Raw genomic sequence first — 19,843 nt, forward strand, 5'->3', positions numbered from 1 at the left:
TATAAATTTATGATTATCGTTGTATAATTATTTATGTACATGAAGGCAGAAAATGCGAGTACTCAAACAAATAATTTGAGGTTTAGGGACGCATTTGGTTTATAAAAGAGCATCATAGTGATTATTTCTCCTTCAATGATAGGGTAATAAACGCTTTAGATGCTTTAAATAACCTGGATGGGCAAATTTTCTTCCGGTTAAAGCTTTCAAGGATCTATGGGACCAGCCTATATTACCATGTTTCCTTCCAGCTATGCCTCTTTTGAAAGTGTTGCCGGTACGTCTCCACCTCTTTGCTGTACCTTTATGAGTTTTCATTAGAGTTCTTATTGGTATTGTAGAAACGCTATTGAATAGAAAATCGTTAAACTTCGCTTTGAAACTGTTGGGACCTTTAAATAGTGGATTCAGCACATTAAACACAGACATATTTTAGTTTTGGTCTCCTCGCTGCCGCTTGTTATGCAAACTAGTTTTCGTTATTGATGGTATGTCCTTTTTATGTTTGACCAGATTTTTTTCAGGCTCCGCGAATTGGCTGAGGTTCCAAGGTCGAAAAAAATGGTTGTGATTATACGTACTGCTAATTATTTACAGAATGAAAGAAAAAATAGAAAAAGATATGTATATATTCAAATATGCATACGTGTATATTGAAACAAAAAATGGAAAACAAAATTTTCAAGGCAAGATGTCATCACTACTCCTCCTTTGTCTTTTCGTCTACTTTGTTACATAGTTTCTGTCTTCTCTTAAAAGTTTTTAAGTTTATGTTTGTTGTTTACATTAAACCCTGTTCGCGCAATTTAGCTAAAGTTTCTTGAATTTTTTTAGCCAATACTGGATCCGACCTAATTCTTTGTTGAACTTTGGCGGCTTCAGCAAAAGTAATAGCTTGTAATTTCTCTTCCATAGTTCTGGCCAAATCAGCTGATTCTTCAAATAAAGTAATAGCTTCATCGATATCTTCCTGTTGCAATTTCATTTGAGCTAAACCGATTTTAGCTTGCTCACTTCTTGGGTCCAATTTGGATGCTTTTTCTAGTAGATTCGTGGCTTCAATGAAATTTTCTACTGTTGGATTCCTTGTCAATAAAGTGGCTTTACCGACCAAAGGTGCAATTCCAACATAAATACCATCCAACTTGTTTTCCAATTCAATAGCCAAATCGTACTGTTTCAAGGCCTTGTCGAAATCGTTCTTGTCAGTTAGAATTTCAGCAAAGAAATTTGGAACTTCTGGCGCCTCCGGAAATTTCCTCTTAGCTTCGCTAAACAAAGTTTCACAGTCATCAAATTTGTTTTCACGGTACGCTAGACATGCTAATTGAATGTAGGGGAAGATATTTTCCGGGTCTAATTCTTTAGCTTTATCAAAATCTTTACCTGCCTGATCGTAGTTTTGTAAAATGAAATTCATTTGGCCGCGATGATAGTAGACAGAGGAATTGTTTGAATCCAGTTTCAGGGCTTTATCAAAGTAGTTATAATATTCGGTCGAGTCATTTCTGTCAGCCATGATTAATGCCATGTAGATATATGAATTAACTCTTGGAAACAATTCGATGGCTTTCTTGATGTCCTCGTGAGCTCCCAATGGATCGTTTTTTAAGAACTTGAAAATACCGGTATGTTCCAAAGAGATGGCTAATTTTTCTTTTAACTTTTCATCCCCATTGTTCTTGTCCAATTGTTCTTCAAATAATTTTGCAGCTTTCGTGAAAGACTCATCAGCCTTGTCGTAACTTTCAGGGGATCTCTTGTACAAATTACTTAACCCGTTCACTAACTCGTTATCAGCTTCATTGGATTCGTCATAATTGGCAAAAGTCAACTCTGGTTTGAAAATACCAAAGAATGAGGCCATGGATGTAACTGAAGGTAAGCTTTCCTGCTTGTCTTTGCGTTCTTTAGGTGGTTGCGTTGATAATTCAGTTGGGCTAGCAGTAGCAGTATCAATATCACCAAACTTTTCTTTTAATTTGGACATAGCTTGCTTGTTCAAGTTCCTCTCCAACATTGGTTCGATAGAGGCATCATTGAAGTCACCATTCAAAGACAATACAGACAAGTCAAACATCGCGTCCGCGAAATTTCCTAATCCTTCATTAGCAGAAGCTCTTCTCAACAAGACTTTTGAGTAGTCCGGTTTTAATTCAAGAGCCTTGGTACTCATTTCAACAACTTTCTTCAAGTCGCCTACAGAAACATAACAAGCCGACAAATTCGAGTAGAACACGGGGTCTTCCTTCAATTCCAATGCCCAATTGTAGTACTTAATAGCATCGTCGTACTTTTTGTTTCTAAAATATTGGTTACCTTTATCCTTTAATGCCAATGCATATTTATCTTTTTCTTCAGCTGTGAAATTTGCCTTATTGGAAAAATCCGGTTCGCCATTACTAGAAACTGGGTAGATAGGAGGACTTGGTGGAGCTGTAGATTTCTTAGCACCTTCAGTCTTCTTCTGAGAGTCCTTTGCGTCTTTTTTTTCATCCTTCGTGGTAGTGTTCTTCTTTCCCCGTTGTTCTTGTTGTTGCAATTGGCTGTAGTAATAGTAGGCACCAATGGCAGTACCTGTAGCGGCGACGGTTGCCAAAATGGCTGTCTTGTTCCTTGAAATGAAGCTCTTCATTGGCAATTGGGAACCTAGATGTGACCTTTGATTTCACTTCCAGACCTTACTTCTCTTTTACGGTAGGTGGTGAAGTTCTTCTTAATTCCTTTAAGATCTTTTCTACTGGTCGTCCAAACACAAAAGGTGGTAAACGTCATTTAATCAATCGTGTATAGTGACATTTGCAATATTCACTAATAACGGTAAAAATCCTCAATTACCCTTGCTGATGTTTTTTCAATACTTAGTTCCTGAATAATAAAATCCTTTTAGATCTTATGAAAACACTTGAAAATGCTTGTAAAGCCCATTGTCCAGTGAAGCCATCTATACTGTATCCTTGAATATTAGACTTGATGTTATCATTATGTACGTGTTCTATATTTTTTCAGTTGCATTAGTGAAAAACCGTTATAGTACCGATGAGATCAGATGAGACGAGTATAAAACTTGAGTATGTGCATTTGCTGTCGCCCCATCCCTATCTCGGTACTCGAAATATAGTTCTATCAAGTTATGGAGTGCCAGAGATGCCCTGTGTCAGGCAGAAGTTTAGCGACTGTTGAGTCTAGGAAGGAAAAGTTCTGCGATGAATGCTTCATTAAGTTTGTTAGTACCAAACAAAGAAAGCAAATGATGAGGGATGAATATTTCAGAAATTTGTTCAAAGTGATATACCCGCTTGGAAAAGAAGGCTCGGTCTCTAAGATACTGCTTCCCTTGTCACTTTCTGATTCAGGATCGTTGGTTATGTTAGATATTGTTCACGACTTACTATTGGAGCAAACTGAGCAACATAATAATCGCACAGGTTTCACCGTCGATATACTTACAGTATTCACCGAAGAAAACGTTTCTGTTATTAAAGAACATATGGGATCCTTGATTAATGAAAAAATGTTACAGCTGAATGAAATATCCAACGTATTCAATGTTCATTTTATTGATGTTAATGAATTTTTCAATAACATGTCGGAAGTATCGACTTTGATCGTTGACGATGAAAATTTTGAAATTTTCAGCCAATCGAAGGTAGTGGGTGATAACAATGAATTAACATTAAGAGAAATATTAAGCGCATACTGTCTCAACAATTCATCCAGAGCTGATTTAATATCAATTATAAAAACTCAACTGATCAAGCATTTTGCGTACGAAAATGGTCACGATGCTATAATGTGGGGTCATTCCATGACAAAACTATCTGAAGTGATTATTTCTCTTGTGGTAAAAGGTAAAGGATCTCAGGTAGCGACATTTCTAGACTCAGAATCCTTCGATACTTTGAATAATAAACCATGTAAGTATAAAAACCTATATCCAATGAAAGATCTACTGTCCGTCGAGATTGAAAGTTTCTTGCAAATTAAAAACCTCGCAAAGTTCCTCATTAACGTTCAGGAGGCTAATGTTAAGCCTAACTGCTTGATCGCCAGGAGGTCGCTGCCATCACTTAGCCAACAAAAGTTGGTCAAAAATATGACAATCAACGAGATTACCACCAAATACTTTCAGGATATCCAGAACGATTATTCAAATATAATATCAACTGTTTTAAGAACTGCAGATAAATTAACACCGCCTAAATCAAGTTTGGCTAAGCCATCTCAATGTCAAATATGCCAATCTAAAATATATACAAATCCATCTAATTGGTTAAACAGGATTACGGTTACTTCGCCTTATCCTGTGGAGACTAATGAAGAAAAATATTTATTCAAACAGTGGCAAGATTCAAAATTAGGGCAATCTCATACACATTACGTGGATCTATTGAATGAAATCAAACAGGATTCCAGTAATAGTCTCGATGTTGATGGAGGTGATGTCAAATTGTGTTATGGTTGTTTAATTTTATTGAATACCAGTATCAAGGATAAGAATTTGGTCTGGCCTAAAGTTGGTACCATGGATAGTATGGCAAATGCAACCAATAATAATAAAGAATTGAGTCAAATATTGGATCAGTTCGAGATTAATTCCGATGGGGAGGAATAATCAACTGTCAAAGGAAAGTGACTGTTTCAATGGTTTATGTATTTATTTATTTATTTAGCGATGTATTTACCTTTACATTGCTGTGATTGCCTTCATTTACGGTGTTTCTATAAAACTTTTAACATTTATTCTTTCATTTCCCATGCAAAATACTTAATAATTCATTAGACCCTGAAGTTCCATTCGAACGGACGTCGAGATTTGACTCACTTATAGTACTAGACCTGTTTTGCAGCATACTTAGTAATTTATTTGATGAATTCTCGTTGTTATTTGGCATCATGGAGTATCCACCTGTGCCGGCTGTAGAAATTTCCGTTGGTCTTGAATAAACACTACTATTGAAGGTGCTGCCATTCTTATTACCATGCAATATATTCAGTAATTCATGAGAACTGTCCTCATCAGAAGTCTTACCGTATCCGTCATTAAGTGGCTTGGGCTTTAAAAAGTTTGGTAACCCTGTTGAACTCTTATTTGATTCTTGATTTTCTGTAACCCCATTATATTTCATCGACGTTGACAGTTCATTTGACAATCTATCCTCAGTGCGAGGTTGTCCTGTAGAGTCGTTCTTTTTCAAAATATTCAACAATCCTTTTGCTGGATTTTTTTCCATGTATGAATCAACATTATAAGGTTGTTTTGATGAGACAATGTCCTTGTCCTTTTGTTTCAGCATTCCCAATAGCTCACCTGCATTCGCATCACTTTTATTCGTAAAAGCTGATGGATTATCCTCGATATTTTGAGGTTTTGAAACAGAATTCCTTTTCAACATCATCATGATTTCCTCATCTCCACTAAGATGTTGAGATTTTGGTGATTGTTGATTTGAAGATACAGTAGAAGAAACTGGGTTTCTTAACATTTGTAATAAATCTTTTGATGAAGATATATTTGAACTTGAATCGAACTTTTTTTTATCGTTAACCAAACTGGCAAAGGTTTCACCACGTTTAAGTATTTTAACTTTAGGTGTCTTTTTTACAGTATTTGTTGTTGATGAGAACCCAGCAGTTTCATTTATAGACTTGTTGCTGTCACTGGGAATATCTCTATGAGGCACTTCACCATCTTGAAAATTATTCTCTTTTAAAATTTCTTGGCTTATTAATTTGGAGTTGTCTTGATTTTGTTCCAATTCTTCTAATTTTTTTCCATCTTCTTCGTCAGAACTGCTTTCGAAAGCCTCATATGCATCGCTATCACTAATGTGCGTTTCTTGACCATATGGTTTGTGGATTCCAACTGATGAATCCTGTTTACCCTGAGAGGAAGGTGAAGATTTACTAGGCCTCCATTCTATAATATTAGATTCCACACGAGCACTTGGGCTGAATTTGTTCGCATCATTTCTTGGCTTTTCTTTTTGTCTTGTTCGGCTGTTTTTTTCGCTTGGAATGATGTTAACTTCAATGTCTGTATCCGATGAATTTCTTTCATCTTTCGTTGTCCCCATGTCTTCGTCTGAACTACTTTCAAAATCTTCATATTCTGCTTGTTGTATATCAGACACAGAGTCATTTGATAATAACGAACTCTCCACTGTGGAAGTGTGTGTTTTCTGGGGTAAAGTTGGCTTTCTCAACAAATCTAATAAAGCTTGAGAATTTGAGTGGGTAGATTCATCAACATTGTTTTGTTTGATTGAGTTCAAGTCTGTTCCTCTTTGTAAAATTTTTAACTTCGGCTTTTTGTTCGATTGTACATTACCTTCAGGCTTTTTTGAATTTAGTAAATCTAATAACTGTCCTGGAGAAGAGCTGCTGTAACCAGATCCGGTCGGTAAAGGAGCTGCGGGTAAAGAAAACGGTTGAGATACTGCCGGTCCGGAAAGGTTGTGCATGTTTGGAACAGCAAAAGCCATCGGATTTGGAGGAGCATTAAAATTAGGAGGGACCTGTGTTGGAAGAGGGTTAGCGCCATTACTATTGTTGGTTAATGGTAGCATGAATGGAAAAGGAGCAAAAGGCTGGCCATTCATTGTTGCAAACAATTGAGGATTTGACAAGAATGCGTTAGCCATTGGCATAGTAGGCGGTATGACATTCTTGTTGTTAGCAAACGGTTCTGAAAGAGAAGGAAATACTGAAGGTTGTTTTTGAGGAGAAAACGGTAACTGTGGCCCCTTCTGCTGGTTTTGTTCTTCTGATTGCTCTTTCGAGTGCTGAAGTTCTTGGCTCGAGGGTACCTGTCCATTGGAGGCTACGTCATTATTGCTGTTTGCTTGAACTGCAGTGTGTAACATATTTAGTAACTCCCTACCAGGATCAATCTGTTCCTCCTTAGTGATACCCAATAACAGTTTCAATTGTTCCTCCGCATAAGATTTCAATTGATCTTCATTTCTTATTTGTCTCTGATGCCTTAACCACATTGATAAAGGTCTCATCATAGAATTAATGAGATAGTATTTGATATTTGATTTGTACATCGTCTTGGAAATTTTCTTGAAATCGAACCATTCTATCTTATCAATTTCGTTTCTAACTTGAGGTTTAAAGTTGAAGATTTCTGAAACACCTGAAATTAAAAAAATTTTGTAATTTTTACCTTGAATATTTCTTTCAATAAATTGGTTTTCGTCAATATAGTCCGTCAAATCAAAACCAATTTCTTCTTTGACTTCTCTAATGCAACAGTCTATGTCATTTTCGTCTTTTGATATCTTACCCCTTGGGAATGACCAAGAATCCGATTCGGTACCCTGTACCAATAAAATTTTACTCAGATTCTCATTAAATATGGCAGCACCTCTCACCGGTATACTCTTCTTGTACTTGGAGAATTGCTGAAGCGCTTCGTCCACTTTTATATCCCATTTCCAAACCAGAGGACATAGTTTTATAATCAATTGAGCAAATGATTTAATCTTTAAGGAGGGTAAAGTCGGATTCATCAATTTGATAAAATCGGTGTAGAACCATGAGGCTTCTTCAAAATGAAATAACTCCCTCTCAACACTTGATAAATCTTCATTCGGGCAATTTATGATGAAACGTACTAATAAGTCTTCTAAAATTCTATCAACAGAAGTGACGTTCTCCAAAGCGTGTCGTAGCGGCAGCGACATTTTCTAATGCGAGGGTACTTTTATTTTTTTCAGATCCAAAGCAGTGTTACTTAAGCAATTGATAAATAAGCAAGCTAAAGGAAGATAAAAAAAATTGTGGGATCCTTTCAGAAAGATCAATCCTTTGTTTTTCTTGGTTATTTTCCAGTCATTCAACTTTTCTTTGAATTCAAATTCGTGGTTAGTGATGGCCCAATAGTTTCTGTAGGGTAATAACATCACTGAAAATATCATTAAACACGTAATAACCATTACCCTATATTACCATCGGTTGAATGGAGAAACCGATACCACACGGTCCATTGGGCCGGTGGTGTTAGTCGACGGATATATGCATCTGTCCCCTTTCCCGGCGAGCCGGCAGTCGGGCCGAGGTTCGGATAAATTTTTGCATTGTATTAGTTTCTGTCATGAGTATTACTTATGGTTCCTTTAGAGCTAATCATTAGCTCGGTACCGGCTGTTATGCAATTTATGACTTTTCTTCTACAGTGTCAGCCTTGTGACGATTATCTATGAACTTTGGATGTAGCGCATCGAGATTCGTATCTTTCATTGGATAGTAAATGGGAAGGATCGATGACCCTTATTACATTCTTTCCTATACTTAATATCCATTTAATCTATCTTCTTGAAAGTATATAAGTAACGGTAAATTTACCATACTTATGCTATTCTCATTTATCCCCTAATTTTCTTTTAACTTCTCGCCCTACAGTAACTAAGAATAACGGCTACTGTTTCGAAATTAAGCAAAGTAGTAAAGCACATAAAAGAATAAAGAAATGGTTAAGGTTAGTTTGGATAACGTCAAATTACTGGTCGATGTTGATAAGGAGCCCTTCTTTAAGCCATCCAGTACTACAGTGGGTGATATTCTGACTAAAGATGCTCTAGAGTTTATTGTTCTTTTGCACAGAACTTTCAACAACAAAAGAAAGCAGCTGTTGGAAAACAGACAAGTTGTTCAGAAGAAATTGGACTCGGGCTCCTATCACCTGGATTTCCTGCCTGAAACAGCAAACATTAGAAACGATCCCACTTGGCAAGGCCCAATTTTGGCTCCGGGGTTAATTAATAGGTCTACGGAAATCACAGGGCCTCCATTGAGAAATATGTTGATCAACGCTCTAAATGCTCCAGTGAAAACTTATATGACTGATTTTGAAGATTCTGCTTCTCCTACCTGGAACAACATGGTTTACGGTCAAGTCAATCTCTACGATGCCATTAGAAACCAAATCAATTTTGACACACCAAGAAAATCCTACAAATTGAATGGGAATGTGGCTGACTTGCCTACTATTATCGTGAGACCCCGTGGGTGGCACATGGTGGAGAAGCACCTTTATGTAGATGACGAACCAATTAGCGCCTCTATCTTTGATTTTGGTTTGTATTTCTACCATAATGCCAAAGAATTAATCAGATTGGGTAAAGGTCCTTACTTTTACTTACCAAAGATGGAGCACCATTTGGAAGCCAAACTATGGAATGACATATTTTGTGTAGCTCAAGATTATATCGGGATTCCAAGAGGCACAATCAGAGCCACCGTGTTGATTGAAACTTTGCCTGCTGCTTTCCAAATGGAAGAGATTGTTTATCAACTTAGACAACATTCTAGTGGGTTGAATTGTGGGCGTTGGGACTACATTTTCTCCACAATCAAGAGATTGAGAAACGACCCTAATCACATTTTGCCCAATAGAGATCAAGTAACGATGACCTCCCCTTTCATGGATGCATACGTGAAAAGATTAATCAATACTTGTCATCGGAGGGGTGTTCATGCCATGGGCGGTATGGCTGCACAAATCCCTATCAAGGACGATCCGGTAGCCAATGAAAAGGCCATGACTAAAGTCCGTAATGATAAGATTAGAGAGCTGACAAATGGCCATGATGGGTCGTGGGTTGCACACCCAGCACTGGCTCCTATTTGTAATGAAGTTTTCATTAATATGGGAACCCCAAATCAAATTTACTTTATTCCTGAAAACGTTGTTACAGCTGCGAATCTTTTAGAAACCAAGATTCCAAATGGTGAGATTACTACTGAGGGCATTGTACAAAATTTGGACATCGGGTTGCAATACATGGAAGCTTGGCTAAGAGGCTCTGGTTGCGTGCCCATTAACAATTTAATGGAAGACGCCGCCACTGCAGAAGTATCCCGTTGTCAATTATATCAATGGGTGAAACACGGCGTTACTCTAAAGGACACGGGAGAAAAAGTCACACCTGAATTAACCGAAAAAATCTTGAAAGAGCAGGTTGAAAAATTATCCAAGGCAAGTCCATTGGGTGATAAGAACAAATTCGCGCTGGCCGCCAAGTATTTTTTGCCAGAAATCAGAGGCGAGAAATTCAGTGAATTTCTGACTACATTGTTGTACGATGAAATTGTGACCACCAAGGCCACAGCTACCGATTTGAGCAAGTTGTGATCCTCCTGATCCCTATTGTCTATACATACATATAAAAATATATTCATGTTTATATGATTACGTATCGAGGATTTAAAATTTTATTTTATATTGTTCCATTTAATGGCTAATAATGATTCATTTTGTCATGATTTCTTTTTGCTTTTGACCAGAATGCTGCTGTCACGGGCGACGGTGAAGCCATCAATCATTGTTGTGGAATTTCAAACACAATACTTGATGACTCCAAACGTGGGGCGTATATATTGTTTTGAATACAAGTCGAGAAAGTATAGTAACGCATTGTATACGTTTAAAACTTTCAGCAAAGGATAAACATTGGAATGTACACACCTATCCCTGCTAATACCCCTGCTCCCACTGCTCCAACTTCATCGATGACGTCCAACTCTTCATCCGCATCGAATGCCAACACCACTAGCAGTAGCAGCATGAACACAAGGAATAGAGCCAGTGGTAGTTCAACCAATGAACGGGCTCGTCCGTCTTCAGGTATAAGTTCGTTTTTGAATACCTTCGGAATTAGACAAAATAATCAGGCAGCCTCTTCTTCTGCGGCTCCCGATCAGCGTTTGTTTGGCACTACTCCATCCAACTCCCACATGAGTGTAGCCATGGAAAGTAGTGATATGGCTCCACCACAGCAGGAACCGCGTCTACATCATCCTATACAAATGCCTCCATCGGCCCAGTTTCACGTTCATCGCAACTATCAACTCCCCATCTCCATATCTCTTACTGCCCCCACACTCACAGACCAACATCAGCATCAACACCATCAACAACAATCTTCGCAAAATTTCGAGGGCAGTAACATTGGCAACTTTCAAGAGCCCGTGAGTCAGCGGCAGCCCAACAATACTAACAATACCACAACCTCAATTATTTCTATGACACCAGCGGCTACAACGAGAAATAATACAGGATTCATAGCCGCTGGTACAGAGGGATCTACTGCCGTTATTACCAATAGTCAGGAAATGTATAAGAATTTGCGTCACTTGATATATGCTGCGAACCAGCCAAATGGAACCGAAATTTTGCATTTAGATTTACCTGCAACAAGTGCAGAGGACTCGAGCAATGTGACCAATGTAGACGAGGTTACTTTGAAGCAAAGAAAGGACAAACATGGTCTTTTTAGTATAAGACTAACCCCATTTATTGATAGCTCATCCACCACAAACCAAGGTTTATTCTTTGAACCGATTATAAGAAAGGCTGGCCCTGGATCTCAATTGGTTATTGGCCGCTATACTGAGCGTGTTCGCGATGCAATTTCTAAGATACCTGAACAATACCATCCGGTGGTATTTAAATCCAAAGTTGTGTCAAGAACACACGGTTGTTTTAAGGTGGACTCACAAGGTAACTGGTATATAAAGGATGTGAAATCCTCGAGTGGGACTTTTTTAAACCATCAAAGGCTCTCCCCCGCTTCGTCTTTATCAAAAGATACCCTTCTTCATGATGGTGATATTTTACAGTTGGGAATGGATTTTAGAGGTGGTACGGAAGAAATTTATCGTTGTGTAAGGATGAGGATTGAGCTAAATAGGTCATGGAAGTTAAAGGCAAATTCGTTCAACAAGGAAGCTTTACAACGCTTGCAGAACTTACAGAAATTAACTACAGGTGTTGAGGAAGAAGATTGTTCGATTTGCCTGTGCAAGATCAAACCGTGCCAAGCAATTTTCATATCGCCATGCGCACATAGTTGGCACTTCCGTTGTGTGAGAAGATTGGTCATGCTCTCATACCCGCAATTTGTTTGCCCTAATTGTAGATCAAGTTGTGACTTGGAGGCTTCCTTTGAAAGTAGTGATGATGAAGATGAAAGTGATGTAGAAAGTGAAGGTGACCAACTGGTAGATCAACTTAGCGTACTAATGGAAACTTCAAAGGATGTTGATAACCATCCTTAAGGTGAAAAGCGAAATACACAGTTTGAAAAAATAAAAGGAAAACCAAAAAAAAAAAGGGAAAAAGCTACCAAACACCAAATCTTGTACCTTCATATTATTATTTAATTATTCTCTTAGTACTTATATATTTTGCGCTGTTTACATATCTGGTTTATTGTTTTCAGGAATACAATACTTCCATCGTTGGCAGTTACTTTTGCTTTCTCACATTAAATAAAAAATTACAAAATAATATTCTGCTAGTCCTGCGTCAGTTTTCCAAGCTCTCCAATTAATCTTAATAGGACTTCTTGGGTTTGCTGTTTGCCTAGACCATACTTATATATTTCATGTCCACCATCAACTATTTTCCATTCTTGTGTCTTGTGAGAAATCTTTGTCAAATCTCTCTGCCAGTCACCCCATAATGCCGATTTCTTCACCATTTCCTTAGAGCTAACAATGCTTGTCTTGACATTTTGTAAAGACTCTGCATTGTTTGTCACGTCTCTGTAACTTAAAATTGAACTTGTGACACTTTCCAAAAACTTAGAACGCAAGAAACGTCCCTGATATTTCATATCACGCCCATATATACGCTCTTTAGAGCCATGATGAGCTAGTAACCACGAAGTCTGTAATCTCCATCCTAAACTCGACCAAATGCCTTTCCACCATAGTCTGAATTCGTTATGCCTTTCTATCTCCGAAGGCAACCAAGTCTTATCATGGTTGCGACCATCACGATCATCACCATCGTCACCATCGCCATCATCGCCATCGCCGCGGCCTGGAGGTAGCAGCCTTTGAATATAGTTCTTTAACAACAGTTCTTCATGCCACGATTCGACAAGCATCATACTGTCCACAATATCAACGTTCTTGGCAGTGAATACTCTAGTAAATAACCCGCCAAGATCATATCCGACTGTAGTGAAGGGACCCTTGATTTTTGCATCTTTGATCAATGCGTACCTTAAAGATTCGGCTACCATCGCGATAGAGATCGGAGCAGGAGGAGAATCGCTTAATCCGTACCCTGGTCTGTCGTATAGACAATATCTTTGTATTTTGTCTAAGTGGTATAGCTCTTCAATCCAAGTGGCTGAGAGATAACCAGTATCATAACCTCCATGTTCAAATAAGATGATAGGTTGCTTCTTCTTGTCTTTACCAACCGAATCTGTATTGTTTTCTTGATCAAATACATCACCATAGCAAGTTATATGTAATTGATAGGTCTTAGCAGCATCGACGTAATGGAATGCCTCATACGAGGGCGACTGAACAGTTATTGGTAATTTATGAGTCAATCTGTAGGTGTCTAATGTCGTCAGAAGTGTATTCAGAGTGAATAAAGCGAAGAAGATCAAAATGAAAAACTTAATAGTATTTCTGAACCCAATGGACACCCATTCTGTCAAAGTATGCTTGTTCTGAACCAGTTGCGAGCGGTGGGTGGGGGCTGGTGAACTCGATCCATATTGGCCTCTGTCCCTGTTTTCGGCACTATTTGTATGGTTGTCGTTGAAGGTGGTAGTAGTAGCATCATCAATTCTGCGTTCTTCTAATGGCTCATTTATTGAATTGTTGTAAAATAAGAGATACCAATCTAATATCGCTCCAATAAAAAATGAAAACGAAGTCCACAAATATGTAAACGTGCCCACGAATCCAATTCTTTGTCTGGTATACTTAATTAGATAAGTCAATGCCAGATTGAACAGCGTCAAAACACAAAGAGTCACATTCAAGCTGTAATCTAAAGCTGAGTACAGTCCCAGCTTGTTAAACCAGAGATTAAAAGAATTAGCAATGATCGATATGAAAATCAAAGTCAAGTCGTTGAAACTTGCATACCTATTACTGAACCCGAAAAGAATATTAATATTGAAAAAGAAATCCGAAATCAACGTGGTGACCAGCCAAATAGTGTTAACTAGGATTAGGATGTTCAAAATCCATTTGGAATTATGAATAAAGATTCTATAACCCTTGCGAATTTGAAATAAACTATCTTTGATGAACCCGTCGGATTCAATATCACGACTCTCATTGAGTGTTGGGTCGTTAGCAGACCCTCCGCCAAGTGTCCTGTGATTGTTGTTTAGCAACGGTTGCGCTTCCGGATGTTCATTATCGATATCCGTTCTCTGCTTTGGCGTCCTTGCCGGATCACTGTCCAAACTATTAGCGTTCATGTTCTGTTCGCTCTAGTGTTTGTAGTTTTTTTCCAATTGGCCTACCTCTCCTTGTTAATGAAGCAGAGCATCTAACTGTTCCTTTTAATTTTCCCTCGCATCCCTTTAAATTGCAAGATAGTTCAATTTTAGGGGTCCGAATAGCCTTGCAAGGAATAGATTAAAGAAGCTATATATGCACAGCCACTGCAGAACGTGCTGGAAAGATGTCATCAAGATAGACTAATGCGATTGCTGATTCGACTGTTTTTGCATTAAACATGCATATTCATATTTACAGAAACATGTCTATGTTGGTATACTTTCTAAGACTTTTAACAAAATCTGCTTTTTATAGATAATCCCTTTCTTTGAATTTTATTTTTGAAGCAGAAACATAAAAAAAATCGCTGAAAGAAAGGTACGCAAGAAATTCATTCAAAAAGCACAAAGTCCCACAGTTTGATGTGAGTACCAACAACAAAACAGACTCGGCTCTAATGAAACTACACCATAACTCGCTATATAACTCATCGGGCTTGTTTCAGTCAATGTTTTATGCGGGTAATGAGAACGTGTAAAATGATATATAATCATCTGCGATGAGCCTTGGGGAAAAAAAAAATTTTAGAAGAAATTCATTCTAATGCTGAGGTATAAAGAAAGGAATTGGGGAGATGCCATTCTAAAGTAGGGAAAGCTGCATTTTCATACAAAAAACCAAGCAAATGACTGAAGATATCGAACAAAAAAAGATTGCTGCAGAAGTAACACCACAAGAACCAAAACACATCCAAGAAGATCAGGATGTTGATATGACTGGCGATGAAGAACAAGAGGAGGAACCAGACAGAGAGAAAATCAAGCTCCTCACGCAAGCCACATCTGAAGATGGTACTAGCGCCTCTTTTCAAATTGTAGAAGAGGACCACACGCTGGGAAATGCCCTTCGTTACGTTATAATGAAAAATCCAGACGTAGAATTCTGTGGTTACTCGATACCTCACCCTTCTGAAAACCTATTAAATATCAGAATCCAAACCTACGGCGAAACCACCGCTGTGGATGCCCTTCAAAAGGGGCTAAAGGACTTGATGGATTTATGTGACGTTGTAGAATCTAAGTTTACTGAAAAAATTAAGAGCATGTAGATGCTACGGAACCGATTTAAGGCCCTCTTTACACTGAAATTTCTAATAATTATGCACATGACGCTAGTACTGATACTGCTTAACTTGTTTGTATCTCGTTTATAGCCGTGCTATTTAAGATCTATGTATAATAAAACCAGATAAAACCACACCTTCGTACAAGGTGCTAATATTGTTGAAAAATTCAGACGCTTCTTTTAAAGGCGCATTTCTTCGTATTGAATGACTGAAAAAATTTATTTCTTTTTTTATTTCTTTTTTTTTTACGGCGATGCTCATCGCAGAAAATTTTTCCTTCAGTTAATTTGTCTTATAAAAAGACAGTCCTACGCTCGAAATACTTATTCTTTCTGTGTCTTGTTTTAATTCTTTTTTATTCTTGATTTGCAAGATAAGCAAACACTAATAAGGAAAATTTAGCACAAACATGACTTACGGTGGTAGAGATCAGCAATATAACAAGACTAACTACAATTCTAGAGGTGGCGACTTCCGCGGCGGAAGAAGCTCCGACAGAAACTCTTACAATGACAGACCACAAGGCGGTAACTACCGTGGAGGTTTCGGTGGTCGTTCTAACTACAACCAACCCCAGGAATTGATCAAACCAAACTGGGATGAAGAATTACCAAAATTGCCAACTTTCGAAAAGAATTTCTATGTCGAACACGAAAGTGTCCGCGACAGATCGGACAGTGAGATTGCTCAGTTCAGAAAGGAAAATGAAATGACTATTTCTGGACACGATATTCCAAAGCCAATCACCACTTTCGATGAAGCCGGTTTCCCAGACTACGTCTTGAGTGAAGTTAAGGCCGAAGGCTTTGACAAACCAACTGGTATTCAATGTCAGGGTTGGCCGATGGCTTTGTCTGGTAGAGACATGGTTGGTATCGCTGCCACTGGTTCCGGTAAGACTCTGTCTTATTGTTTACCAGGTATTGTTCATATCAACGCTCAACCATTATTGGCTCCAGGCGATGGTCCAATTGTTTTGGTTTTGGCTCCAACAAGAGAATTAGCTGTTCAAATCCAAACAGAATGTTCCAAGTTTGGTCATAGTTCCAGAATCAGAAACACTTGTGTCTACGGTGGTGTTCCAAAGAGTCAACAAATCAGAGATTTGTCCCGCGGTTCTGAAATTGTTATTGCTACTCCAGGTAGATTAATTGATATGCTAGAAATTGGTAAGACTAACTTGAAGAGAGTTACTTACTTGGTTCTTGATGAAGCTGATAGAATGTTAGATATGGGTTTTGAACCTCAAATCAGAAAGATTGTTGATCAAATTAGACCTGATAGACAAACTTTAATGTGGTCTGCCACTTGGCCAAAGGAGGTGAAGCAATTGGCCGCTGACTATTTGAACGATCCAATTCAAGTTCAAGTTGGCTCACTAGAATTGTCCGCTTCTCATAACATTACCCAAATTGTCGAAGTTCTTTCCGATTTCGAAAAGAGAGATCGTTTGAACAAGTACTTGGAAACAGCCTCTCAAGATAACGAATATAAGACATTGATCTTTGCGTCTACGAAGAGAATGTGCGATGATATTACCAAGTATCTGAGAGAGGATGGATGGCCAGCTTTGGCTATTCATGGTGACAAAGACCAAAGAGAACGTGACTGGGTTTTACAAGAGTTTAGAAACGGTAGATCCCCAATTATGGTTGCTACAGATGTGGCTGCCAGAGGTATCGGTATGTTAAATTTTTTTTTTTCATTTTTCATTGATTTTATTATTTTTTGTTCCCCCAACGCAATTATGACCATCCCCTTATGAATTTACTTTTAACGACATTAACGACTCTATAACAACCATGATAGTGCAAAGGACAGCAACTTTTTTTTTTCTTTTTTTCTTTTTTTTTTCTTTTTTTTTTTTTTTTTTTTTGGACCTTTCGAGTGTATACTCTATGCGAGTCTATTTCTCGATGAGGGAGTATCGGAAATTTAAATTTAATTCGAATGACTTCGAATGCATCACTACAGAAAACTAATATTGGGAGGATGAAAAAATTGACTTTTATTAGTCATTTTGAGAGACGGGAAATTATAAACTCGGAGAAGTGTATGTGTGTTCAAAATTTCCGCTTGATGTTGAAAGAAATTTCGCTTTTCGATATCGGCGCAAATACACAAAGAATTTGCTTTTCAGCTTAGTTCTAGAACACGTATATATGCTTCATTGATCGTTGTTTTTTTCAATGCTTGGCATTTGTAAATGGGTAGATTGTTTTATTTGGAAAAATAATCGTATATTCTACTTTGAAATGCCGTCATCCTTCTTGACTATTGTTATTCTCATTTTGTGTAGTTTATGCATTTTGTAGTTATATTGAGATACTGTTGGGTCCCAAGTTCGAATTATTAAGAAGTGCTGATGGAAATGGATAATCACAAAATTGAAAGATTTCAAGCCGATTGGAAGATCATTAATTTTTTGTTTTCTTTTTTTTTTCAGTACTATCTTTCATTTAGTTTGAATAAGGGTTCTGGAGTATTGATGATTTAAATATTTCGAATTCTTTAATACAAATATAATTTCTGATAATCTTCAAACCAGGGAAAATTTTGGAACATTGGGGGAGTTAAAGCATGAATTTGAGGGGCATAAAAATATAATTCATTTGCAAATTAACGAAGCAAATTACTAACAGGTAACTTTGTCACTTTTGTTTACTTCTTTATTTTATTCTTACAGATGTCAAAGGTATCAATTACGTTATTAACTACGACATGCCAGGTAACATTGAAGATTATGTTCACAGAATTGGTAGAACTGGTAGAGCAGGTGCCACTGGTACTGCCATCTCTTTCTTCACCGAACAAAACAAAGGTTTAGGTGCCAAATTAATCTCTATCATGAGAGAAGCTAATCAAAATATTCCTCCTGAATTATTGAAATACGACAGGAGATCTTATGGTGGTGGTCACCCAAGATATGGCGGTGGCCGCGGCGGTCGTGGTGGCTATGGCCGTAGAGGTGGTTATGGTGGTGGCCGTGGTGGTTACGGTGGCAACAGGCAGAGAGATGGTGGCTGGGGTAACAGAGGTCGTTCGAACTATTGAAGTCAAAGCGATTCAATCCACACATCTCTATTATATAAGTTGACTGCACCATCTTCTTTCTTCAATGCATGATATAAATTTTATTTGCTGTATACTACATTCTAATACTTTAAAGCTCTTTGTGATGCTATTTTTTGGTACTTGTAAATGCTTATATGAATGGTGACAACCGTTTTAAAACGCAATCAGAATTAACGTATTTCGCATAACGCTTAGTAATTTGTACAATAATAGGGCAGACACTTTTTTTGTTCTCGTACAACCGTGATGCCGATGTTAAACGAATAATTCTTAAAAAACACTTGGCTTACGAAAGAAGTCGTCCACTAGCACTTACAGGTGAATGAAGAGCGGGGCAATACACACAACTAGGTCGAGTTGTATTCAAATAAGATAATTTTATTTGTCTTTTATCCATGAGACGATGATTTTTAGCCATACACATAGATAAGTATATACATATTAATTTATAATAATTTTATCTGGTAGGCAGATATTCTATGATACAGTGACATACTCCTATGCGATGTAATAGCATAAATTGGTGGTTTTAAGGCATTATCTTGGCCTTGATTGCTTGCAAAATAAATAAGTTAACAAAGTGAAACGAAAAATTCAATTGAGTTTTGAGAAGAGCTGGGCTATTTTTAGAGGGGGAAAATTATTCGTTCAACAAATAATAAGCAACACCTAGCATTAAAATGGCCAAAATGACAACTAATGTACCGCTACCTTTACTTTGGTTTTCAGAAGTAGACATTTTTTCCACAGAAACGGGCTCACTGGTCTTATCAACGTCACCAATGTACAAATCTTTAAGTAGTCTCAATGCTTCGTCAGAATGACCAATATCAACAAAGCTTTCTGTGGCGTCTTGGCCACCCAAATCCATTATAATCTCGTCACCACCTGGATGTTCATCTTTGAATTGAGAAACATCGTAAACTTTGTCATCGATGATAATCCAGAAATTTTCTGGGCCATTGTGCTCGGCAACTTCTTGGTAACTGTAGACTTTAGGCATGGTTTTCTGATATTCTGTGTTTTGTTTAATTGATTTGCTTTAGTGTGAAACAATTGAAAGTCAAATTCCAATATTTAACGAAAAAACTGAACAAAAAAATTTGAGAAAGTTTTAAAAGTTTCTTGTTCTTTATATAATTACTTGGGCAAGGACAATATATATAATCGTTATTTATTGATGCAAGAACAATACTTCTCAAATATCGCTTTTTGGCCACGAAAGCGACGAAAATTTTCTCGTTATGCCTGCTTCTCTCACTATCTCGATCTCGTATAGCTTCAATTTTTTGCAGCTATTGTTCTTTCCTGAAGCCGTTAAATTTTTCATCCGGAAACTCCAGGCTATTACCCGCGCTGCAATTTCGGTCGTCA

At 37.7% G+C, this 19,843-nt stretch overlaps 10 protein-coding genes across 10 annotated transcripts; 5 read left to right on the forward strand and 5 right to left on the reverse strand.

The window, feature by feature from the left end:
* Window positions 1–132: 132 nt before the first annotated feature.
* MRP35 (mitochondrial 54S ribosomal protein bL35m) lies at window positions 133–429 on the reverse strand (the record flags this gene model as incomplete). The annotated part of the gene is made up of 1 exon (XM_033912932.1): window positions 133–429. The coding sequence occupies one exon, from the start codon at window positions 427–429 to the stop codon at window positions 133–135; it is 297 nt and encodes a 98-aa protein (XP_033768823.1).
* A 352-nt stretch (window positions 430–781) lies between these two features.
* On the reverse strand, window positions 782–2,635 carry TOM70 (protein channel TOM70; the record flags this gene model as incomplete). The annotated part of the gene is made up of 1 exon (XM_033912933.1): window positions 782–2,635. The coding sequence occupies one exon, from the start codon at window positions 2,633–2,635 to the stop codon at window positions 782–784; it is 1,854 nt and encodes a 617-aa protein (XP_033768824.1).
* A 498-nt stretch (window positions 2,636–3,133) lies between these two features.
* Window positions 3,134–4,615, forward strand: NCS2 (Ncs2p; the record flags this gene model as incomplete). Its single annotated transcript, XM_033912934.1, has 1 exon — window positions 3,134–4,615. One exon carries the CDS (start codon window positions 3,134–3,136, stop codon window positions 4,613–4,615), a length of 1,482 nt encoding a protein of 493 aa, XP_033768825.1.
* Window positions 4,616–4,748: 133 nt separating this feature from the next.
* DCP2 (decapping enzyme complex catalytic subunit) lies at window positions 4,749–7,691 on the reverse strand (the record flags this gene model as incomplete). The annotated part of the gene is made up of 1 exon (XM_033912935.1): window positions 4,749–7,691. One exon carries the CDS (start codon window positions 7,689–7,691, stop codon window positions 4,749–4,751), a length of 2,943 nt encoding a protein of 980 aa, XP_033768826.1.
* A 785-nt stretch (window positions 7,692–8,476) lies between these two features.
* Window positions 8,477–10,141, forward strand: MLS1 (malate synthase MLS1; the record flags this gene model as incomplete). Its single annotated transcript, XM_033912936.1, has 1 exon — window positions 8,477–10,141. One exon carries the CDS (start codon window positions 8,477–8,479, stop codon window positions 10,139–10,141), a length of 1,665 nt encoding a protein of 554 aa, XP_033768827.1.
* Window positions 10,142–10,464: 323 nt separating this feature from the next.
* On the forward strand, window positions 10,465–12,066 carry DMA2 (ubiquitin-conjugating protein DMA2; the record flags this gene model as incomplete). The annotated part of the gene is made up of 1 exon (XM_033912937.1): window positions 10,465–12,066. One exon carries the CDS (start codon window positions 10,465–10,467, stop codon window positions 12,064–12,066), a length of 1,602 nt encoding a protein of 533 aa, XP_033768828.1.
* A 239-nt stretch (window positions 12,067–12,305) lies between these two features.
* SPAR_N01990 (uncharacterized protein) lies at window positions 12,306–14,246 on the reverse strand (the record flags this gene model as incomplete). Its single annotated transcript, XM_033912938.1, has 1 exon — window positions 12,306–14,246. The coding sequence occupies one exon, from the start codon at window positions 14,244–14,246 to the stop codon at window positions 12,306–12,308; it is 1,941 nt and encodes a 646-aa protein (XP_033768829.1).
* A 707-nt stretch (window positions 14,247–14,953) lies between these two features.
* RPC19 (DNA-directed RNA polymerase core subunit RPC19) lies at window positions 14,954–15,376 on the forward strand (the record flags this gene model as incomplete). The annotated part of the gene is made up of 1 exon (XM_033912939.1): window positions 14,954–15,376. The coding sequence occupies one exon, from the start codon at window positions 14,954–14,956 to the stop codon at window positions 15,374–15,376; it is 423 nt and encodes a 140-aa protein (XP_033768830.1).
* A 427-nt stretch (window positions 15,377–15,803) lies between these two features.
* On the forward strand, window positions 15,804–18,448 carry DBP2 (DEAD-box ATP-dependent RNA helicase DBP2; the record flags this gene model as incomplete). Its single annotated transcript, XM_033912940.1, has 2 exons — window positions 15,804–17,076; window positions 18,081–18,448. 2 exons carry the CDS (start codon window positions 15,804–15,806, stop codon window positions 18,446–18,448), a joined length of 1,641 nt encoding a protein of 546 aa, XP_033768831.1.
* A 661-nt stretch (window positions 18,449–19,109) lies between these two features.
* Window positions 19,110–19,472, reverse strand: CYB5 (Cyb5p; the record flags this gene model as incomplete). The annotated part of the gene is made up of 1 exon (XM_033912941.1): window positions 19,110–19,472. The coding sequence occupies one exon, from the start codon at window positions 19,470–19,472 to the stop codon at window positions 19,110–19,112; it is 363 nt and encodes a 120-aa protein (XP_033768832.1).
* Window positions 19,473–19,843: the final 371 nt, after the last annotated feature.

The sequence above is a fragment of the Saccharomyces paradoxus genome, chromosome XIV, assembly GCF_002079055.1.
Source record: "Saccharomyces paradoxus chromosome XIV, complete sequence".
Lineage (NCBI taxonomy): Eukaryota > Fungi > Ascomycota > Saccharomycetes > Saccharomycetales > Saccharomycetaceae > Saccharomyces > Saccharomyces paradoxus.